Raw genomic sequence first — 24,621 nt, 5'->3', positions numbered from 1 at the left:
TGTAGTCTCGATTACAATACCTTGATGCTTAGCTTGACGATTTTCAACAACTGCAAACATTCTATGAGATCTACCAATATTCCCTACAGTATACTCTAACATGGTTGGACTTTTGCTCGGCCCTGATGACATCTTCTGAGGACATCCTGTTGACTTATGACTAAACTGGCCACAAGAGAAGCATGTCCTAGTGTTATATCCGTAACCACGTCCCTTGAGGAGCACTAGACTACTAGAAGCTCCTCCTGCTAGAAATCTTCTAACTCCTCTGGCCTAGGCAACTTTGTTGTGATTGCCTTTCTTGCTAGTGGTCACACCCCTTCCAACATGTGGTACATGAGCCTTGACCACTCTTTTGATTCTAGGAGTAGCGTTGCCTGCTAAAACAAGGGTGTCCACCTCTTGAAAGGTGTTGACTAGGTACAAGCCTGTTCTAAGGACTGTGTTTGTGAAGGAGGTGCAAGCGACCTTGTATGTCATGCACTATGACTCTATGTACCCACTCTACTACTACAACCTCTGGTTACTTTGCTCTCGACAATCCTTGCCTTCTCAGCAGCTAAGGCAAGTATCCTTAGTTGATGCATGTGAACTTCTCCTCCTTAAGACCCCAAATGAAGTGCTGAGTGAGGAATATACCTCATCATGGTTATAGCTCGAGTACTGCCTCAACTTGAAGACTCTCATCTTATACTGTTCCACTGACATGTTTCCTTGTCTGATCTCATGGAACTCATCAGCTTGTGCCTCGCTGAACTGAGGAGATAGGAACCCCTCCTCAAAGATCTGCCATGTGAGATTTGCCAAGCTAATTTAGAGCTTCTCCTTCGCAATGTTCTACCAAATGGATGCATGGTCTCTTAGGTGCATCATTGCACAATGGGCTCTCAGGTTGCTCACATAAGGATGCATAGCGAAGCAACGCCCCAAATCCAACAACCATGTTTCGACCTTAATACCGCCTCCATTACGATCAAAGTATGGAGAATTTGACCACTGGAGGTCTCTTATCATGTCTATTCGGATGCATCCTCATCATCATGGTCTCTGCCTCTCTTGTGATATCCTTTATTGCCAGGTGGTGTGCAAGAAGAATGCTCACGCACGTGCACACGCTCCTCTCTCTCTTCCCCACCTTCTGACTTGTTGGAGTCTCCACCCCGTGATCCCTCTATTTGTGAACCACCATGTTGAGAGCCCTCAACTCGAGGTCCCAACCGAGCTATAAGCTCTTGAAGCAGAGGTACCAAGGCTTCCACTCCACCTTCATTCTCTCCTTGTATCTCTCATTCTTATTGTTCTACCTTGTGGTGCTCTTCATTCTGTTTTTCCCTTAGGTTATTCTATTGGGTATTCCTTTGACCACTCTGTCCATGTGCAGGAGGCATCCATCAAGTCAAAACAAGACAAGAGTCAAGACCTTACGAAAGTGTACAAGAAATATCAAGCCACAAACCATTGAGTAAAATATCAATGCATGTGAAACTCAATATCCAATATCATAGTGGGAGCATAACACACAGATCCCAATGTTGAGACATGGGGTCTAATATCAGATGTACTACTCTGCCTAGAGATCCTTGGAAACAAGGATAAACAGAGGCTAATTTTTTTTTTTAAGGATTAACATGCAAAAAGAAAACATTCATACAAAGATCACAATGGAAGTCTAAAACCAAACACCAAAGGTCCCCAAGTGTTGCTACTTACCAACGCGTTCATTACCAACTATATGAGTTAAGCATACTTTGTTCATTCCAAATTATAAACTAACATTCATTATGGTATTCATTTTAATCCCAAAGTAAAAGTTCCTAGATGATTAATCATACATGTTATATTCTGATTACCATGATGGAAGCCCCAAGGGTAATTTCCCAAAATACACTCCCCCAATCCGATCTGTTTTGACCTAGGAAGGTGTGGGACCGACCCAAAAGGGTATCCAAAACCTCAATTTGAATTCCTAGAAGGTGAGTGTAGATGTCCATTGTTTGTCACATGACAAAATAGCCTGGAGGCTTGTACGAGACAGGATTGGCTTCTATACAAGCATTCTCCACAAGCTTGACGATTCCCTTTTTAGGGTCGTACGAGACAATCGGAATCTTGTATGAGACTATGCTATGCCATACAAGAGAATGCATGTCTCGTATGACGAAATGCTAAGTCGTACGAGAGAATTCATCTCCATACAACATCAAGGTGACAACACTTCTAAAAAGCATAAAAGAAGCATGAAAATGATGAAACCTCCATACTAGAGAGCATTAGATCCCCATAAATCAAGCAGTGCTCACTCGAGAGCATAGAAATAAATCTAAAGGTTTAATCATGCTAAAATATGGATCACATTTAAGATCTATCTCAAGGCATACAGCATCATCATGAAAAGTAAGTACATAAGCGACATTGCAATGAAAGTAATGTAAGAACCATAAGGTGCATCATCTAGAACTTGATATCAATAGCATCAAGCAAAACATAAATCACAAAGAAGCATACATTGGAAACCCGGAGAATCCAAGTGAGGCATCTGTATTTGCCATTAGATGATGTAATAACTGACAACTACACAGTAAAAGTACATCATTAAATTTTTGATATAGAAGCAAATCTAGATTGTACACAAATCACCGAAAATCAGTCTAGAATTGGTTTAAATCAATATGAATTAGTCTTATTAAAAAAAAAAAAATCTAAATATTCGAAACATTTTTATATAAATTAAAATAATTAATATTAAAAAATGCTGGTCATGCTAAAAACAGAAAAAACAACAAAAAATAGTGATGAATCTTAGTTTTGGAATTCAAATGCATAAATACTATTTAATTTTAGCATTTGGTGATTTTTTGAAAGCCTAGGTGCAAACTTTTACACCCAAAATATAGTTAAATGTTTCAAATGATGAAAAAATTGAAAACAGAAGCTGACCCATGCTTTAAATCTGCCTTCAAAATTCACCAAAAAATCTCTTTCCTTCTTCTCTGTTAGGAATTAATATTTACTTTTGGAAAGTTAATTTCTTTCTACTTAGTTATTTTTATGAATACTAGTAAGGAATCCCTACATGTCATTTGTCTTATTTTTGTTGTCACATGCAAGTCATTTATTTATAACTTATATGCAGAATATGTGAGCTTATGTGTAGATTCATCCTTATGAGGATTGTGATATTTTCCACTCACATAGGATGATAGATGGCATCCTAAGACTTGAGAGTTACATTTGCAAGTCCTCTCTCACCTCTATATATTTGAGGTGCTGCCTTCATTTCTTCTCATGAAGTATTTCTTTGCTTAGATGCTAAGCTTTCTCTCTTTCTCTCTCTCACACACACACACACACTCACACTCACACTCACACACGCACACACGCACACACACATGCACACGCACACACACTTTATATTCTCTAGGTTTTATGCCAACTGCATATTATTGGTTTTTTTTCTTTTTTTTCCCCCCTTACAATTGTTGTCTCTCCTTCTTGGATTTACTGTGCTTGCTCTTGGTTATCCTGGCTTCTCAACTTTAATAGTAATTACTAATATCATACTTCAAACTATTGTTCATTGATTAGTTCTTATTGGTAGTTCCTATAATTTTCCTTTCATTCCCTTCTTGATGAAAAACATTTTTAATAGTTTGTTCGATGTTGGGGACATTTTTACTAGCTTGCTGAGTGAAAATTAGAGGAGTTTCGATTTTATGCACTTATTTTTACATTTCAGCCTATTTTACAAACAGGAGTAGTTGGATTTGTTGGCGGGAAAACTTGTTGTGTTTAGCTTGGCTAGCAGTGGCTGACTCAGCACGTATGCCATCTTTGGTTCTAATCATTTTCAATTGGTATTTGTGTTTTTGAAATAAACAACCTTGGTACGCCTATAATTGTAATGATACATTAATTTCAATAAGTGTTTTAAGTATTTTATTCCTAAAATCAATCACACGTCCATACAAAATAACATAATATGAATTCCGATGGAAACTAATTTTGTTATCAATGCAATGGATGCACCAACTTATAGGATTAAGTACTTGCCATAAAATGTCACCTGCCTTTGTTGAATATCCTCATTTCTAATTTTTAAATTGTCCTTCCAACTTCTCCATCAAATCATTTTGAATTGAAGAGAGAGACCCTTATCATTAACCTTTCTGTCATAATATAATGTTTCAATACTTCTAATTTATCAGTCCCATCCTCTTACTTGAATATTTTACTCTTTGTTTACTGCAACAACAGATTGTATAATTAGTTAATTTAGTGTTTCACTCTAATAATAAACTTGTGCAAGGAAAACTGTTTCAACCATGGTTGAGCCGTTGACGTGGCAACTTCTCCATTCCTTTTTCTATCTGAGCACATCAAAACCTCTTTAGCATCTGTTGAAAAAATAATAAATTAAACTGAAGCAGAAATAAACTTAGAAATATCTGTTAAAAAAATACTATCTAAATCAGCCATCAAGTTTTCCAATATTAATAAATGTTGAACCCATTAATTATTTTACCGGGCAAAACATCAATGAAAAGGTTTTTGGAATCACCTTCAATTGTCAACAATAGTATAATAGGTAATTATAGTCTGGCTATAATAAAACAATATTAGTTTGTTAAAAAAAGGGGATGTTATATCATCTACTCCTCTTCGTCTAATGCCCAGCTGGAATCCACTATGCACTAAAGGACTCCCAATAATCTTAGGAACGGAGATAAATCAATCTTCTGCTATTACTTCACTTGTGCAGCTTTGTGGGGGTGAACTAACTTTCTTCAGGCTGTGGCAGTTATTCATTTGTCTTAACTGTGTGAAACTGCTGCCAGTGTCGATAGGAGGTTTCTTCTTTGATGCTTTAGGCATTGCTTAAATTGGATGTTTTGCAATTGATTCCTGTGAAAATTGGTGGTTTTGTAATTGTTGTTCATGTAAAGGATAGTTTTGTCAACACTCAAGAAAGACTCCATTGGAGCCCTGCTGCTCACTGTTTCTGGTTGCATGATGACGGGGTTTGAATTATCTTGATCCTTATGGATGAAGATAAAGCATCGGAGTTGTAGAAATCCAGCATAATCCTACAAGATGAGATTAAAGTAGCTAAGTCTTAATAAAAAAAACTGTGAGTGAGTTTATCTTTTGTGGTGCTGTAATTCATCTAATATAATTATTCTCAAGATTTCTGTAGGTGTGATAGAATGTTGGCAGATCCCAAATAAAAATAAGGACAAAGGTTATAGTTTAGACAATAGTTGTACATATTTTGAAATTTCACTGCTACGAAAAAATATCTTTGGATTTTGTGTTAATCATATTGTATTTCCTTTGCAGACCTCGAAAAGTTTCTGATCAAGAAGAATTCCCTCCTCGACGCACTCTAAGAAATTGTGTACCTCCATCTCGAGATACTCCTCCCAAACGAGGTACATCTATACTACTATACAATTCTGACTGAAGCTTTAGACTTATATAATAATATCATGATATCTTTCAAAGTTGTGATGAATCATTGTGCATAGAATGAAAACTCATCTGAAGAAACAACTGAAAGTGACACTATTCTCATTTTGTATCTGACACTTACCCTGCTACATTCTTGACATATTAATTTGTGATGTAGAAGACAGGGTAGTTTAGGGTAATAATAGGAAAGTTGATAATTTATGGGTTAATATGTTGTGAATTGTAGTTGGCGAATAATTTTCACTACTTTATGCATACAATGTTGGCATACTTTGTGCATTAATAGAAATATATTTCATAATGTTGGCTATTTTTGAACTCTTTTGTATTTGATTATGAGAAGAGAAAAGGAGTTATTAATAAGATCCTCCTAACCCAATCCCAGACACTCCAAGATCCTTTTCCGATCTTGCTTTTCTCATTGTTTATTAGGAAACAAATAACGATTTCCTAATCTAGTGATCCGGAAATTGTAAGGTCGCTTTTTAGGTAATGATGAAACTGGGTGGCACTTTAGCATCTGATACTCCCCCACTATCGTAAAGACCAAGCCATTATTCTCCATTTTATCTTGTATTCTTTAAATTTTATACCACTTGGGTATGACCTCATGTCCAAGCTGATGAGTAAACTCAATCAGAACGATGGAAGGGCTATCAAAAGATTTTGGCAGCAACATCAGGGTCAAACAAGGGTGTCCGCTATCTCCAACACTATTTGGGCTCTATATTGACAAGCTAGAAGAATGGATAAACAAGACAAATGGTGAGGGGGTATAGCTGGCTCACTTTGTGATAAGATTGCTCTTATATGTAGATGATCTCATCACACTTGCTAGAACAGCTAAAGGTTTGAAAGAGCCCTTGAAAGCTTTAGAAAGTTTTTGCCATGAGGTGGGAATGCAAGTGAACACTAGCAAAACCAAAGTTATGATCTTCTCGCTAAAAAAGAATAGGGGTATATAGGACGAGTTCTTGTTTGAGGATAACCCTTTGGAGATTGTGGAAGAGTACAATACTTGGGCATAGATTTTCATAACAAACTCAATTGGGATACGTGCAGATCAAAAAGGATTCAAGGGGGCTGGAAGGCGTTATATTCTCTTCAAAACAGGTGTACAAATGCAGAATTATGGGATAAGACGACCATGAAAACTCTTTGTAGTCTGCTGGTCACTCCGGTTATTCTTTATGGATGTGGAGTTTGGGGCAACATTATGTCCGAACAGAAATAGCGACAGGTAGAAAGAATTAAAAAGCACTTCATCACATGCAATCTTAAAGTCAGGACCATGGTACTGTATGAGATCTTATCGGCTGAGGTGGGTTCTTTTCTGTTAGAAGCCATCGCATTGGTTTGGATGCTAAGCTATGTAAAGAAAATCCAATGCATGGAAATATATTGCTGGCCTAAGCTAGTCATAGATGAAAAACATGTTAGGCAGAAAAGCACATGGATGAAGCAAAATGACAAATACATGCAAGAATGGGATATCAAATCCATACTTGCTTGGATGATATTAAAGAAATAAAGAAGTTTGTCATGGAATTTTTTTGCAATATTCTATGGAGAAGGCACATGGTGCGGAAAAAGTCTTATTACATTAAAGAATTTAACCTCACTTCTAGTCATGAGGAAAAGGCCTATGTAAGAGCACCTATTAATTGGAGAGCAAAAATGTTGATAGCGCAACTCAGAACTAGTTCACACCAATTGCGATGTGAAATTGGTAGATGGCAAGTTCCAAAGGAAGAGCGGGTAGATAAAACACATTTATTCTATAATATGGGGGCGGTAGAGACGGAGCAACACTTTATCAAAGATTACCTGACATACAGTGACATCAGATCTAGTTATACAACGATATTACATAACAAGGACTTGAACTACTTATTCGAGGATCAAGTGGAGAGAACCGCCCTGATGATCAAAATTCGGCGAAGTAGAGACAAGTTAACCATAACTATGCAGTCAGATTAGTTTCGCTCCTACATTGGGGGGTGATTGTGTGGGTCCCATAGGCTACTTTAGTCTCGTGAATGTCATTAAAATCTATCATATCATATCATATAAATTTGCCAGTCTGCCAAGCTAGGGTACACGTGGGTAAATTTTGGATGGTCACTAATCTATGGTTGCACAAGAATTGAGATAGGGAAAACTGTTGGCGTCAAACTTTAACACCATCTTCTTTTCCAAAGTATATATTATCTTCTTGAAACTTTCAAGCAGGTTTGATTGGGCAAGTCTAGGGTATTGAACATTGCCTTCCATTCATCTTATTTCCCACCTCAATTTGGCGTGTTAGATGTTGGTTCCCAAAACCGCAAATTGGAATCCTATGAGTCTTGCCTAGTCAATGTTGGGATATCCAACTGGTTAAGGCCAACTTAACGGGATTGATCGATGCGATCCAAATCCATTGCACTTTTGGCTCTACAAAACCAAGGCGGGTAGACTTTCTTCTCAAACACTGATTGTCTGGTTCAAGGCTTTTCTACAACGAATTTAAGCTTTGGAGTTCTTCGGTTGGCAAGGTCCTTGAACTCGATCAAAATGAAACTGAATATTGGATAATGGTTGAATGTTTTGTTAAATTGAATAATAATTAATTTGATGCTTGTAGGAAGGAAGTTATAGATTTTCCGACTTCAATAATAAAAAGACCAGTGCCTCTGCTCATTCGAGCAATAGAGTCAACTTTAGTGAATTTTCACGTACAACTTCATAAAGTTCTTATGCACTTATACTGCCAACAATTAAATAATCAAGATGTGACAGATCAAATATTTATGCAATCTTAAATTAGTCCAAATTGGACTTTAACTCCTTTGGTAAGGAGACAAACGGGACACATATGTGGAAACAATTGAATATTTCACAATATCTGTGATGATCAAATTTAAATGCTGAATGATTGTGTCCACTTATTTGACATTTAAATTGTATACAAAATTCCAAAAAATAATTACAAGGGACAATTCATTTGCAGTTTAAATCTCCATGCCATTTAAAAATAAACAAAAAGACTTTTTATTTTATTATAAAAATAAAATAATAGGATTAGTATTACAAAGTCATATTATTGCTCCTTATCCCTTCGTACAAGTAATATAAAATGCTTCTTCTAGAATCTGAATGTTCTTCCGCATATTGAATTGTTTTTCTTGCCGAATGATATTGCCCTTTTATATTTTACATTATAAAAGCACATGACTTGTCATAGAGTCATTTCTTTTTGACAAATAAAAACATCGTCCTTAATCTCACCATTTCAAATTTTAATTAATAATGGGGATATTGTTATTCTTATTTTATAATATTCCTAGCTCCTTCAAAAGTCTTCATGGTTTTATTTGCTCGGCAAACTGATGACACCTGGTAATATCTTTTAAACTGATCGCTGTTCCTATATCAGGCAGACATGTGCCAACTCACCACTTCCAAATTTTACGATGGCTCCTCATACATAGCGGCTTCTTTTTCAGTGGCTTTATCTTCAATCCAAACGGCACCAAGGATGTTTTATGCCATTACTTTCAACCCTTGTCTTGGTATAGCATTTGATTGCGTAGCCTTATTCAGCTCATCTTTATCGTGCATAAGGATTGTGCCACATCATGTTCATTGACTTTTCAAAAACGTCAGATAACTCCTATGTCTCCAACGCACACAGACATCAAGATGCGGCATATTACACTTGGTGTCAATGTCTTCCACAAGCGATGCAAACTTCTATCTGGGCATATGGGTTGGATATCCACCATTAACCTACAGATTCCAGTTGCTTCTGTCACTCCAAGTATTCATTTTTGTGTTCATCGAATTTATCTTTCTAATAAGTTACACCTGCGTTCCTCATAGGTAGCTTTGATATGGAAATGAGTCAGCAATGGTGACAGTAATATAATTTCAATCCTTAATTCATTTGACATCACCTTTATTTCTCGTGACTCAGAGCATACGTATTTTGCTGATGATGATACTAATATCTGACCACCGTCACCATACTGTGTATTCTTGGAAGAAGGCTTGATTGCTTTGAAGACTGGCAGAGCTCCTCATTATATGTGATTGCTGACTCAAGTTTTGACCATTCCATATATCCCAGCATTCAAAGTTATCATCAGGCTGTGAAACATTCACAAATACCAAGGAACAAGTAATTCAGTGACTCTTCTGTAGATCATTTGTCTACTCTTGCATGTCCTTCGAGACAATAATTTCAGAAGTTTGGCTGGGAGTGAAGTACTACAGCTGGGATTATATTGTGGGCTTTGCTTAAATTCTGTGAAACCTCATTAATGGACAAGCTGAAAAGTATGCTTTATTCATCATCCAGATCAAATCTCTTACTAGCAAAATGGTCTTCCAGGTTTTAGTTTAGTCAGCATGTCAATGATAAAAAGATGAAATATGATATAAAGATGGGTGAAAAAGGGATATAAATGGAGTCCTTAATTCTGGAAATTTGGGCTCCATCATTAGCAACACTTTTTCCTTAATACTCCATCCACATAGTTTAAATATTCTCCTTCTTTTCTCGCCTCCTGCTTTTCCTCTTTGGATTTGCGTGCTTGAGTTCCTCTTCTTTCTTCTTTTTGCTAATCCACCATTTTATTATTTCCTCCTGATTTGGAGATAAAATTTCCTTGCCCTGCCATATACTTTTGGGGTTTGGGTTTCACCACCCTTTCCGTTGCTTCTTTTTGAACTTCTAGAAGAGGAATTTCGAGGTTCAGAGTCTAATAATTAGAAACTTCACTCAACCTCTGGAGTGGTATCATTTTTTTTATGGTGCTCTAGGAAGCCAAGCCATAAGGGTGCATTTTGAAGGATTCTCAACCCGATTTCTATGGCAATTAAGTGAAGTTTGCCTGCAATCTTGGCTTGGGCCAGTGTATGGTGAATGAAGTCTATTTTTGTGGTCTTTTTGCAATATATGATTTTTTTTCTTGGTTTCTGGTTTTTTGTGATTTTCAAATACAATGCTTACCACAACAAACAACTTAAAATTGGACAGCAAAATCTGATTGTATTATGATTAAACAACAGCTAGCAATCTGTACCAGGGCTCTATGGTGCAGTATGAGCCAATCAGCAAAATGGGAATGATAAATGGCGAATAACAGATCTGATAATCACTGCTAAGCTGGAACTACTGCTGGATATCACATTTTTAAAGAATTCTGAAGATGTCAGCTGCAAAATCCCTATTCCAACGTCCAAGTGAGAGGTAGGTGAGCTATGGTAATGATGTACAGCTAGCTGTGGAGGCTTACGAGACATCTGAATTCATTTTTCAATCACCAAACTACACTTGATCTGTATTTAGTCCTGATCAAACTTGTAAGAACAATGTGCTCCACTATATATGACATCAATCATCTGCTTGGAGAAGTACAGGTAAGGAGGGTTGCCTGCAGTACCTTAATTCTACTGGATTCACCTCTGATCTGCAACTACAATAATTGATATTCACTGTTCTCAATCTGATTTGCAAATACAATTCTAGAAATGCTCTACGATTGCCCAAATGAAGACCCTATAGAGCTCTTCCTTAGTTGTAAATTGGGGTTTCATCCATTTTACTCTTTCTTCAACGGTTTTCATCCTCAAAGAATCAGACCTGATGCTGCTGTTAGACTCAGTTCTCCAACTCACAGAAGCAATTGAAAATAACCTTATAGAATGCCCAAAATGAAACCCTAATCTCTTCTTTTCCATTCTTCTTACCATCTAGTCCGAATTTCTTTAGGGTTTCTTATTTTATTTTTTACTGACTTTTTATAAAATATATGCCACCCCCTTGGTTCGAACTTCTCAGGTATAATCATTCATTAATAACATTGGACCCCCTTTTTAAAAAACAACTTACAACCTTCAGTCATTGGGAAATGTGCCAAGGTCTTATTATTACTTATTTGATATAAACTTATAAAGTGATCATAACAGCTCACTTTATTATTAATTAATCTAATTCCAACTTAAGAAGTATTTAAGTATTTCGCAATTTATTTGTAAATTGCTCATGCAGACTCAAAACTGGAATTTGACTGCACCACTTGATCATGGATGATGCTCGAGTCCAGTTGGCCAACTGACAATTCCTCCTAGATAATAGTGATCCTCCCTAAAAAGTAGGAACTGCAACCAAAGTCTCCAGAATAATCGTAGAGGTCCTTTTATGCATTCCGGTCAACTCCCAATAAATCCCTAAAAAGTAGAGATCCCTCCTAAAGTAAAGAAAACTGTTCCAAACTCCTCTACATGGCTCACAAAGCCCCTGTAAAGGTAAATAAACCTTTAACTAAGGTCCCTATCCATACTGTTGACTTATGAAAATTCAGATAATAGTTCAACCATCTGCCCTCTACTAATTAGTCTAATGGACATTCTAGTTGTGATATGCTTATTCATCAATTTTGGGCGTGTGCAGAGAATTTTCCTTTAGGCTTGTGGACTTGATCAATTTGCTAATTAACTATATGTTTCATAGGAAGGGGTCAATCAAAGATTAAATATGGGTTATCCTCTTTGGTGGAGAGCTTAAAGATTAAGGATGAAGGAGGCAGCTGGGGCAGACCAGCTAGTTGTTGATGGAATCTCGGTTTTGTTTTGTTTAGCCGAGCACATAATTTATCAATATTGTTTGCCCATGTGTTGACTTCTTTAGGGTGATTTATGATAGAGTTGGTCCTTCTATTTAACACTCTGATGCTAATGTATACCTTGGACAACACTATTTGAGACTTTTATTTATGATCTTTTTTGATTGATGTTAGTGGCACATAATTGTTTTGAAAAGGCAGTTTGTGATATTTTTAACAATTTATAATTTATAGCTATGTCTACAAGCATGTGTAAATATACAATCTGAGGTTATATTTGGTGGTTGTTAGTATATACACGTGTGTAATTTGATCCTCACTTATGTGAAATAGAGTTGAAAAGTGTATATTGGTTGGTTTGAATCCTTTCATGCACCATTTGATAAGTTGTGGACATTGGTACACTTTGAGAATTCAGTTGCATCTGATGGAAAATCTTCATTAAAAAAGTTGTAAGTGAAGCAGTGCTAGTAGAGATAGTCGATATTTGTTCATAAATTTGATTCTTATTAAATCTTTTTCTTATAGGCATAGTTACACCACCCTAGGGGACATGGGGACCGGGGGACATAGGGGCTTTAATTTGCGGACCATAGGGGGACGACAACGGGGGACCGAGGGGGTTGGATATACAATACATATGGTACTTAAAATGCCAATTATGATAAGATGTATTGCAATATAAGATATAAAGATGTAAAAGAGTAAATACTTGAACATTGCATTAAATTGGAACCTCAAACATTGGACATAAATAGTCAAATCAGAAAATAGTTGACACCAAGACATCCTCCCATCCTCAGCGGAGGTGGTGGAACGTGGTTGTGCTGCTTGGGATGAGGGAACAAAGTCCCCAAGTCCTTGGTGCATCGAAGTGCCCGGTGCATGGGGAAAGGGGGCGGGGGGGATGCGTCCCCGTGTTAGTATGCTTATAGGTTGCATGCAAGTTTCGTTTCTCTCAAAAGATTTTTCCATAAAATGAATAACTTTATGCTATTGATACATACATAATTTTTGGTATGGAAACTTATCCGCTTTTTGTTGAGCTATACTTAAATATAACCTTGAATTTTGTTTTGTTTGTACACATCTTCAAGCTATATTATAATAAAATAAGTGGTTCTTTAGGTAGAAGTGTAAGGACTTCATTAATCAACATAATTATATTGATGATGATTGGCGATGCCATTAACATTGGTTCTTTAGGTTGCTGTATTGATCTTCATTGACAGCTTGTTTCTCCTCTCCTACTCTTTCAAAAAATTACATGGACAGCTTGATAACCTTTTTGAGTGTTGAGACTTTCATTAACCTGTAGTTAATCTTAGTAAAACTTAAGTTATGGTTATTAACATCATCAAGGATTTTCTTTCAAAGTTTTGTATCTTCCACATAGGGGGGCTTGATGAAGGTTATCACTTTTACCCACCTGGGAGTTTAGTTCATTGGCCCTTATATTTCATTGTGGTTTGCTGTAATTACTAATATCCCTTCTACAATAAATCTTAAATATTAATTGATATCTCGATTTGTAATAAGCACTTATAGATATGGAATAACTAATTGCTTATTACTTTGAATAATAATTAATTAATGGTATTTATCAGTAAACATAAGCAAAGACAAATTACATTTAGAAATAAATTTAACATATTAGCCTTGTACAAACAAATAATACTGTATGTTTGATATACATGATCAATAAATAATAAATAATCTCTAAAATTAGCTAAATTGATTATAATAATAATAATCAATATTATTAATTTGCTAATAACTAAACTCTTAAATGCACGTTATTACCATTCTCCAACGAGGTAGCTAACCAGTTACTCCACCTCATGATATGATGTGAGTCTCTATTTAACTTCCAGAGGCAATATATAAGCTAGGTCAGAGAATAGCTAAGGACATTGATCAGGAATTAATAAATACATAGCGCAGTGAATATAAAAAGCAGAATATATAAATAAAGGAAGATTCCACTTCACCAAAAATGTCATATTTAAACAATATAAAAAGGAGTGAATAGCTTGGTATGATTACAAGTAATTACCTGACCGTGGTTAGTAAAGGCACGTTGGCCATGCAATTTGGTGAGGAAAAGCATAGGGATTACTATCAGCCTAATCAAGCATACCACCCACACCCATACCAAGGGTACTATGACACATTTAAATAATATTTATAAGAGCATAAATAGAATATTCTTAAGTATTATTATTGGTAGAATTATAATCATAAATGTGTATACTTATAAGCGGTGAATATGGAAATATAATTAAACTTGTATAGAAAATATAAGAATGACCTTTTAAGGGATATTCCTTGTAGTATTACTACACATAATTAGTAAATATGATTATCCTAATGTTACTATTATTTGATTTCTGGTAAAAGTGTATGATGTTATGAAGGAGGAGCTTGTATAAATCCAATCTTTGGATTGTATCCCAATAGAGGGTAGAGGTCAGCGTTCTGTAAATTTTCATGAATCAGATTTGGACCTGTAAACTTTGAGGGTGTCCTGAGATGGTATCTAGGCAACTTGGATAATAACAGTTATACCCTTGAATTGATGGATCAAATAGTAAATATGTTGAAAGGTTATATACTTCATACTTATAAATATAAATTATTGAGAATCTTATAACAATAAATGACCTAGTTGTGAAATTTTATGCCCAAACCTAATTGGGGACATTACACTTGCCTTTGAGTTTCCACTTTGCAAATTATATGTCTTAATGTCAAACATGCACCTCTATGGTGAAATCATTAATGCCCTAGTGCTTTATTCTGATCTCCCCATCATTAAACTATTAACAAGATCACGATGACACACATATGTTGGTCAAGGTGTGACAAACCTTGAACACCTTAAGACAGTAAATAGAGATTGACAATTTCTACAAAACGTTTAGAAGCTAAAGTAGGTCAAGAGAAATTGTCTTACTGATAAGACTTTATGATTTTCCTATTGAGTTCCTAAGTAAAGCACATAAAGTAAGACCTTATTTAAATGGTTTGTGATCAAGTTATATGATCAAAGGTTCAGATATCAAATATCTTATCCTGCGTGACACTAAATTATGATCTAGGCATTGAGCTCACATGCTGTTGAGTATGACAGCCTTTTTGGACACCCATCTTATCAAAATGTAAATTGTGACTTTACCATCCATTACATTGAGCCAATTTGATCAGCATAATAAACAGTCAATCCATAACCCAACGTGTCCATAAGATGGCATCCTATATTGATCATCATCAAGACAGCATGAACTATGCTGTATACCAAACATACCCATAGATCATAATATTGATGTACACATATCATAACAGCTATTCATGAAGATATCTTATATGCATCAATAATATATAAAGAGAAATCCATATTGATATCACCACTATAATGCCCATCATATGAAGGGAAGATAATGGAGATAGCAGATAACGTTGCCAAACAATCATCCATCAATTATCATTGCTATGTAATAATTTTTATCAAATGAAGAGGAGATAATCAAAGCATTGATTACCATCATTTTAGGAGGATTAAATATATTTGATCAGCAAGTCTATGATTATCATAGTCAGGATGAAACAATCAGTGAACTTATTGATGCCATGTGAAGGAGATTTAAAATTGCTTAAAGAACTGATTAGAATCAGCAATTTACTAAATCATATGATGTGCCACAATTATGCAAAGGCAGTGATTAGAAATTAAGGCTTGATTTGTATAAATTAACAATTATTCATGAAAACATGCTGTGATTAAGGAATGGGTATGTCTATTCCCTAGCAAGGGATGCAAGTATTAAATACCGTGAGATATTCAATGAGGATTGATCTCATTCCAAGCACATCATTGATTGTTTCTTTTATTCTATTTCATCCTTAATTTGATCGCTCAATTCAGCAGTGACCTTTTGGCATATCCAGTGCGTATATTTATGAATAGTAATGAGGGACAGCACCACCATCCTTGTGTATTGCTGAAGTCTAAATCAGAAACAACAATTACTTTTTCATTGCTATAAGCAATAAAAAGGGAAGACTTACAACATACAGGTACAGCTATGAATGGTTGAGAGGTAACTTGCAGCATAGTCTACATTGTCATCTCAGGAATAGTAAACTCCGTATTGGAATATTGCAGAGAGCATCCTTGCATAATGCTCATCAATATATCAGAGGGAGCAGTTTGTATGTCTTTTTATCAGTTGTTGTAATGTCTGGATCTGTTGAGTAAGTGTTTCCAATGGACTACTTGCTTCTTTCTTGCCTTTTAGTTGCTTTGATTCTTCATTGTCATCTACTATAATTGATTCTTTCAGATTTGTGACATGAAAATCAGGAGGCAACTTTACACCTTGTGGAAGCACAAGGGAATACTTTTCTTTGTCCATGTCTAAAGTTCTTTCATCAATTTGTGAATGTTCTTGTTGGGCTCATAGAAGTTGTGCTTCTGTTGGTTCCTCTTATTCAGTATTTGAAGATGCCCCAAAGTTTGCAAAGGGATTCACCATTTCCATTTTTCCTTTTTCTTTTTAGCCCTAGTTAGAATCACCATACAGGTAAGATGAATGGAAATTGTGAAGTTGAAGTGTTGATTGGATGAAAGTTATGTTTGAAGAAATGTGGGGTGAATAGATTGAAGTGAGGAGATATCTTAAGTGCTAGTTTGATCTTGTTGATATGAAAAATCTTGAACTATTAAGGAATAGGTATCAAAGGATGATACAAAACAAGTAAAAAAGAGAGGATATTTCTCACTGTGATGAGTCTAATTCTGTCAAGATTTTAGCTAAGTTCCTAGATAGAGGATGATAGATCCTGATAGTGAAACTTGCTAATGTTGTTGTTTGAATAGTAATATCTCAAAGCATTAAGAAAATCTTTTATTGAAATGGTGGCAATGTGAAATGTAGCAACATGGTTTGTAAGTACTGAAAAAGTTTGAAGATGGCTTTGCAGTAGTTCTGTAATTTTTCAATAGAAACCTATTGAAAAAGGGTTCTAAAAATGGCGATGTTGATTTTTCAAACCCTACCTTTCATCCCCCTACTATGAATGCACAGAAATAGACACACACGAAGATATTGCAAATGCAGACACAGATTGTAAATGTGCAGAAACGGTCTGTAAAAGCGCATGATGTAATGACCCTTACTATAAAGGCCACTGAAACCCTCAAACTGGACTTAGGAATTTTGTCAAACAGTTGGCATGTAACCGAATAAGGCTGCAATATTACTAATTGTTGTACAACGAATCCTCAATATATGATGCCAATAATGTATGAACAACAATTTCCAGATTATAACACTACCAATCTAAGAGATAGATGACAATATGAAACTCAAATATGAAGTCCAATGCAATTCTGATTTTAAGACAGCAAATAGAACTGATTACAATGAGAGATTGTCACAACTATGCACTTCTAATACATCAAGCTCTTGACAATGCAATGTTATGACATGAACAATAACCCAGTTCAGATTTGGAATGCAAATGACGAAACTTTTACAACAGTTATTAATGACCGGAAATAACTATTTATGTAATGACAGTGCTGACTGTTCTAATCCATAACATGCAATATTTTGGCAATCAAAACTTCAGATTGTGCACCTGGAATAGCTCCAATTTTGCCGGATATGAATGCTGAATTGATGCCACACGAAGACCTCACAATCTGCCCCAAACCGACTCACAAAATTGCTGCTGCTGCCCAACTGACAGGGCCGTACAGGTACGGCCTGGTACGGCTGCTAGATAAAAACACTGCAGCGTTTTTTGTCACTCCAAAAGCAATAAATCTGGGCGCCTAGGGTTGCTGAATAACCTCCTAAAATATGAAATTCATCCGTCAAGCCAATTAGGAGTTATGAGCAAAAACGTGGGTCCAAACCCTGGACTGGCAGTCTGAAAATAATGCACAACTGTGTCTTCAAACCCTGTTAATCAATTCACAAATGCTAGGGCACAACTGAAACCCTTATTCCAACCAAAGTAAACCCTTATAACTGAATCTCAATGAAGTCCAAATGAGATGGCTGAATTACCAACTCCTCAAATGCAACAATTCAGGTGATATTTCACACCCTCAAAGTCGCCAATCCAAGGGAGTGATTCGTTCCCAAAGATCAAATAATAATTTGCAGACCCAGGAGACTACAAATTTGCTCCACAATGGAAGAAGTAGAAGAAATCTCAAATCCAAGCATGTCCAAAATGAGAGGCCCAGCGCTCTATTTATTCACTTTTCTAAGAAGTTGCTAGAACTTCTAGAAACATCCTTTATAAAATCTCATTATAATGCACTTTTTCTAGAACTTCTAGAAACATCCTTTATAAAATCTCATTATAATGCACTTTTTCTAGAACTTCTAGAAACATCCTTTATAAAATCTCATTATAATGCACTTTTTATCATAAAGTAATTTTATAAAATAAAAAGTGCAACTCAACTTAAAATTATAACATGTAGGCCCCAATAACACATAATAATAAAATATAACCTCTTAACACTTCTTCAAGAGCAAGATATGACCATCTGATCCGCAGAATTGACTCTCTCTCCACACCATTTGCCTACGAGAGTCTGGAATAGGCAAAATCCATGATCAATGTCATGTCGAACTAAAGAGGGGACATTACAGTCCGCCCCTCCTGAAATTGCTTGGCCTCAAGCAATCTCAACGCCGGGTGCTGCAAAATAGCTTCCCCCTCCCAAGTAGCATCCTCAACAGGTAGATCTTTCCACTTAACCAAGTATTCTCTAATCACTCTTTTGCGAAGCTGCTTTTCTCTGCTCTCCAGGATGGATTCTGGCACTAAAATCAATTTTCCCTCATCGTCTAAAGGAGGTAATACTGCGGAAGGCACCACATTCTGACCCAACACCTTCTTGAGGCAGGACACATGAAACACATTGTGCACCCTGCTGTCTACCGGAAGCTCCAACTCATAGGCCACCTCACCAATTCGCCTGATAACCCTGAATGGTCCGTAATAGCGTGGCTTGAGTTCCTCTGCACCACTCTTCTTAAGAGTAGATTGCCTGTATGGCTGCAACATGAGGTAAACCATATCATCCACCTCAAAACTACGCTCAGTCCTCTTCTGGTCTGCATACTGCTTCTGCTGGTTCTGAGCTCTCGCAATATTATCTTTGAGAGTAGCAACTATATCCTTACTCTCCTGTAGTAATTCTCCTGCACTGGGTACTCGGCTGTCGCCCAACAACAAATCCAAGAAACTAGGTGCTTCATAACCGTAAAGTGCCATGAAGGGTGTCATCTGTATAGTGATGTGATATGTAGTATTGTAACAATACTCGCAGAGATATATCCATCTGACCCAAGCTCGCTGCTGAGCTGCCACATAATTCCTTAAATACCCTTCCACCCATTTGTTCACAATCTCCGTCTGACCATCGGTTTGTGGGTGATAGCTAGTGCTGGGTGTAAGCGCCGTGCCACATAACCGGAATACCTCCTGCCAAAAATGACTCATGAAACGGCTATCCCTGTCACTCACAATGTTCCGAGGCAATCCGTGCAATTTGAAAACCTCCCGAAAGAAAACCTCTGCCACCTGAGCTGCTGAGTGGGTAGTGGTGATAGGAAAGAAATGAGCATATTTTGTTAATCTATCTACCACCACATAAATACAATCCCGTCCTTGTACCTTGGGCAAACCTGTGATAAAGTCCATGGAGATGCACTCCCACTTCCTGTCAGGGATCGGAAGTGGCTGTAGGAACCCTGCCGGATAGGTGTGTTCTTGTTTGTTTACTTAAAATTATAACATGTAGGCCCCAATAACACATAATAATAAAATATAACCTCTTAACACTTCTTCAAGAGCAAGATATGACCATCTGATCCGCAGAATTGACTCTCTCTCCACACCATTTGCCTACGAGAGTCTGGAATAGGCAAAATCGATGATCAATGTCATGTCGAACTAAAGAGGGGACATTACACATGAACAGAGAATAAATGCATGGAATCTGTATCGTTTTTAGTTTTTTATGATTTTTCAATGTATTTGGTGAAATTTTTAATTTAAATTTAAATTTTTTTCTTTTCTTTTTGACAAAACAAGCAATAAAGTCAAAATGGTTGTTTCCCTAAAAAAAATTAGTGCAAAAAGAAAATATTTTGGCGGAAAAGTCTAAATTGCCCTTAAATTTTCCAACGCTCCTTAAAACCAATTTAAAACTTTTCTAGCACAAATCGTACAAACTTAAAGTCTAACTACCTAAGGAAAAGTGGATTGCAATGCAACATGATATAGGCTCACAACTTGATGTTTCTTGATCTTTGTGCACGTCTCTCTTAATGAAAGAGATAATCCCTTGTAGAGAATAAGGGAAGTTGATATACTTTTGGATCTCACCTGATCTCTTCTTAGAAGACTGTAATTAGCCTCCACAAAGTCATGAATTTCCTTCTCAACTCCAGGGAAACACATATGGTGAGTATCTTCAAGGGGCGACACAATCCCTTTGCACAATAATGGCAGCATCAAGGCTGAAAAGGGTGGGTTTCTAACCTAGGTGTTGATGTGAGGCGTTTACACTTCTGCTCCATTGCAAATGGCAACCCCCTCTTTTGGCTTTGGTGGTAGGATTTTTTGCTCTTAGGTAGTCTTAGCTGGTTTTAATTGGTAACATTTTCAAGTCTCCCAGTTAGAAAGAGAGCAAGTTTGAAAATAGTCAAGTCCTTGGGCTAGAGAGTGGATTCTTCTTCAAACTTAGGATCAGTCGATTATCAACATGACAGGAATGAGATAAGGATGCACTTTGGTGAGCTTGAGAGGGCTTTGAAAGGGTAGAAATGATTTAAGTAGGGGGGCAGCAAAGCATATAGGGAAAAATCCTCAGTTATGGTGGAACCTACCTGCTGCCTAGGATCGAATTTTGTGGACTTCCCCTGATTTCCACCTTCTCCCACAGCTCAAAATCCTGGCCCACCTTCAAGGTCCTCGTAGGGATGCAAATCATAAGGCCATAGGGAGGCAATTTGGCATAGTCCAGAGGTCAAATCTCAAGTAGGAAATTGAATATTAGACTGAGAAAAGTGAAGACAAACATGAAATCAGACTCAAGAAATTGCTAATTCAGATGGAAATAATTATCAACCCACCTTGAAACCCAATTGCAAATGATGATGAGCTGAAACGGGTGTGAATTGAAATGAAGTAGGGGCAAGATGTAAAGTGTAAAACAATGCAAAAATCCTCAAGGAGGGGCAGAATTTGCTTCCCGGCCAGGATTCCCAGTCCTATGAGACACTAAATTTCTGACCCCCTTAAACATGAGTAATTCAAGCTGTAGTTTGATCAAATGGAAATAAATTCAATCCTAGACAAGGGTCGTTCAATCAAGGGCAAAATAGGAGGAGTTTGAAGACAAAGTGGGTGATGAAAATGTGTTAAAAATCCTAGAGGTAATAGTGGAATCTGCTGCCCTCTTAGGATTCATAATCCTAAAACAACTAAAACTTCTGCCTCCTCCAATTTGATCACCAAGAGAAAGAATAATTCATGCCACAATTTGACGTGAAAATTCAAGGTAAAAACATTGAACTCCACCGAAGGCAATGACTGATTCCTCGAGGGTGACATAGTGAAAATTGAAGGCAAAAGGTCAATGAGAAACAAAGAAGGAATCCTTTGAGAGTAGTAGAATCCTTTGCCTTCCCATGATTCAAAATCCCAAGCCACCTAAAACGTCCGCCTTGTCTTAAACAATAACATGAGGGTGTGAAAGATTGAGAAAGTTGGATTGAAATCAAAGGGAAAACAATAAAAGATGAAAGTATTTAGAGACATGACAAGAAGCAATCCTAGGGAGATGGTCAAATCTGTTTCCTTTGTAGGATTCCTAATCCTAAGATACTCATGAATTCCGCTTCACATCAATAGTGGAATGAATGCATGAAGAGTGTAAGACTTTGTCCATGGCAAAGAATGAAATGCCAAGCTCTAGAAGCTTAATTGATAGCACAAGAGGGATAGGCAAAATGATACGATCAACCGATTAATTGAATAATGGTCAACAATACATGAATAAAATGCCCATTCAGATATTTGGATGAGTACAAAGTAGATGTACTCAATGTAGGAAATGCATGATGACTAGGAATGATGCAAGGGATAACCTATCAATGACACTAGGTGTAATCACATGTCCACCAAAGATGGATCTTCCTCTATTGTACAACAAAATTTGTGCAACATGTGCAACAATGAGAGGGTGATAATGTGATCAAGACATAAAAGGTGGATTCCACAAATAAAGAGGTGTGAGATAACAACTAACTCTACCTCATGTGGATTTCTCCAATGCCATGTGGATTTCTCCAATACCATGTGTTGAAATGAAATGCAAAATCCTATTTGTCTTCATGGCTACTAATATGCAAATGCATCATCTTGAATAAACTTAAGTAAAGTTTAATAAGGAATATTTAATTACACTAACAAAGAGGAAGAAGAAGTTGTGATTGTAAAGCTCAAAAGAAGCTAAGGTTGAGGCATGAGATGGGAGTGGAAATATGAAGAGAGTGAAAGGAAAATACTAGCAAGATGGCGACTTCTGCCACCTTGTTAGGATTCAAATGGCTCTTGAAAAACACTAAGCGCACTAGCCAAACAAGAGTGAAGAAAAGGAAGGATGGTTTCATGAGAATTGGCATGTAAAAGATGAAAAATTGAAAATCTTAAAGGGACAGCAAAATCTGCAGCCCTCTTAGGATTCTAAATCCTTTGGAGAGAGATTTTCAGACTCAATCAAGGTGGAAATAGCATGAAGGAATGAAGAGGAGCCAAGATAAGTTGCAAGCCAAAGGCAATCAAACAATGAGGAGTCAATGTAAGCTTCAAGACCAATATCAAGACAATAAAACAATGAGAAGACACAAAGTGAAAATCCTAGAAGGACAACAAAATCCGTTGCCCTCTTAGGATTCCTAATCCTAGAAAGGGCTAAAATTTAACCCTTATTAGGCAATGCATTCTTCCAGTCTCACTAAAAAAATCAAGACCAAAATTTGAAGAAGGAAGGAAACAATGAGATGTTTGAATGGGCATTATGAAAAATATAAAGAGGGTATAAAAAGAAAAACTCTAAGGGATGTGGTGGAATTAGCCTACCTCCTAGAATTCACAATCCTCACAACTAGCAAAATTATGGCTAGAATCAACAAGCAATATAGAGATGTATGAAATACTTGTCAATTTGATAAAAAATAGCTTCTAACCCAGTGAGACCTGTTGACGCACCCGCCACTTACCCAAGCCTTGACACACCTAGTACAGGAATATCCCTAGGACAAGGAATTGGTGTTCCCAAGTCCCACACCTCCATCATTCCATAATCATCTAGGACATGTCTAGGACTCGGGGGTGCCCAGATATCCCCGACATGTATGGGGGACTCTTAGAGGGCCCGAGGACATCCCCAAGGACATTTGGTTGTCCCTTGGCCTTGTGATATCAAAAATTAAATAGAACAAATTTTCTTAATTTCTTTATTTTTTGACCTTTATATTTGATAAAAACTTGCTTCTATCCTAGTGAAGCTTAGGGACATGCCCCCCTCACGCCCCAAAACCCTAACAAACATGGTACGAAACGTCCTTGAAACAAGTAGTTGGCATTCCCAAGCTCTCCCTCCTCTACCAGTTCGCAACAGTTGTGTCATTGGGATACGTCCAAGGTGTAGGGACACTGAAAAATCCCCAAGATGTATGGGGGTCTTCCAAGAGTCAATTGATTGTCTTAGAGACATGTAGGTGTCCCTTGTCGCTGAACAATGCCAAACACAAAAATGAAGTTAAATTTTTGAAGTCTTGGTACTTTAGGTTCTATTCGAACCCTAAAAAGAGGTGGGACCCATTTTGGCCTCCCTAAGGAAAGGTCCCCACGAGAGGGGCTTGGCCTCTATTTTTGTGGAGCAGGTGACCCCATGATAACTTTTTAAGGGGGGCTAAAGGTTTATTAAGAATCTTTTGTTATAAAATAGGAGCCCCGACTTTTTAACCCTCTTAATTTAAGGGTGTGAAAATGGGGTGGGGTTGGACATAGGGAAGGATTTTGACAGTCAAAAAGCTCTTGAACTTCCCACCAAAATGAAATAATCTCTTTATTTTAAAAATTAATGAGACAACTAGATTTCTTTATTTTAGGAGCTGATTTTCTTAAAAAGGATTTAATATAAAATTGATGGGACCGCTTCCCTTTAAATATTCCTAAAAAATCTCAGCCACACTTGCTCGATTTTTAATGAAGCGGGTCCAAATGGGACCCCAACCTAAGCCTTCATAAGCTCCTCTAAACTTATTTTTCCCTTCTCACATTTTGGATTTCAACTTGTTTGCGTCAATTGAGAGAGAAGAGTGAAAAGTAGTGCACAAAGTGATTGAATGAGTGATAACAAGTGAATGACGAGCAAGAAGAAGAAGGTAGGGTTTCTAGACTTCTTTTGTTTATTTTTTTGATTTTTATTTCTAAAACT

At 36.8% G+C, this 24,621-nt stretch overlaps 1 protein-coding gene across 3 annotated transcripts in view; it reads left to right on the top strand.

Annotated features, from left to right (window-relative positions):
• Positions 1-24,621, top strand: part of LOC149567640 (inactive purple acid phosphatase-like protein) — a 191,807-nt gene that overhangs the window by 15,419 nt on the left and 151,767 nt on the right. For all 3 annotated transcript variants that reach the window (XM_089820892.1, XM_089820891.1, XM_089820890.1), the window contains exon 2: positions 5,338-5,429. In XM_089820892.1, the coding sequence (XP_089677018.1) occupies positions 5,338-5,429 (92 nt within the window). The remainder of the gene's footprint in view (positions 1-5,337; positions 5,430-24,621) is intronic.

The sequence above is a fragment of the Cupressus sempervirens genome, chromosome 3 (assembly GCF_028749045.1).
Source record: "Cupressus sempervirens isolate cs-2001-9-10 chromosome 3, ASM2874904v1, whole genome shotgun sequence".
Taxonomy (NCBI): domain Eukaryota; kingdom Viridiplantae; phylum Streptophyta; class Pinopsida; order Cupressales; family Cupressaceae; genus Cupressus; species Cupressus sempervirens.
This window is presented reverse-complemented; position numbering and strand designations above follow the sequence as displayed.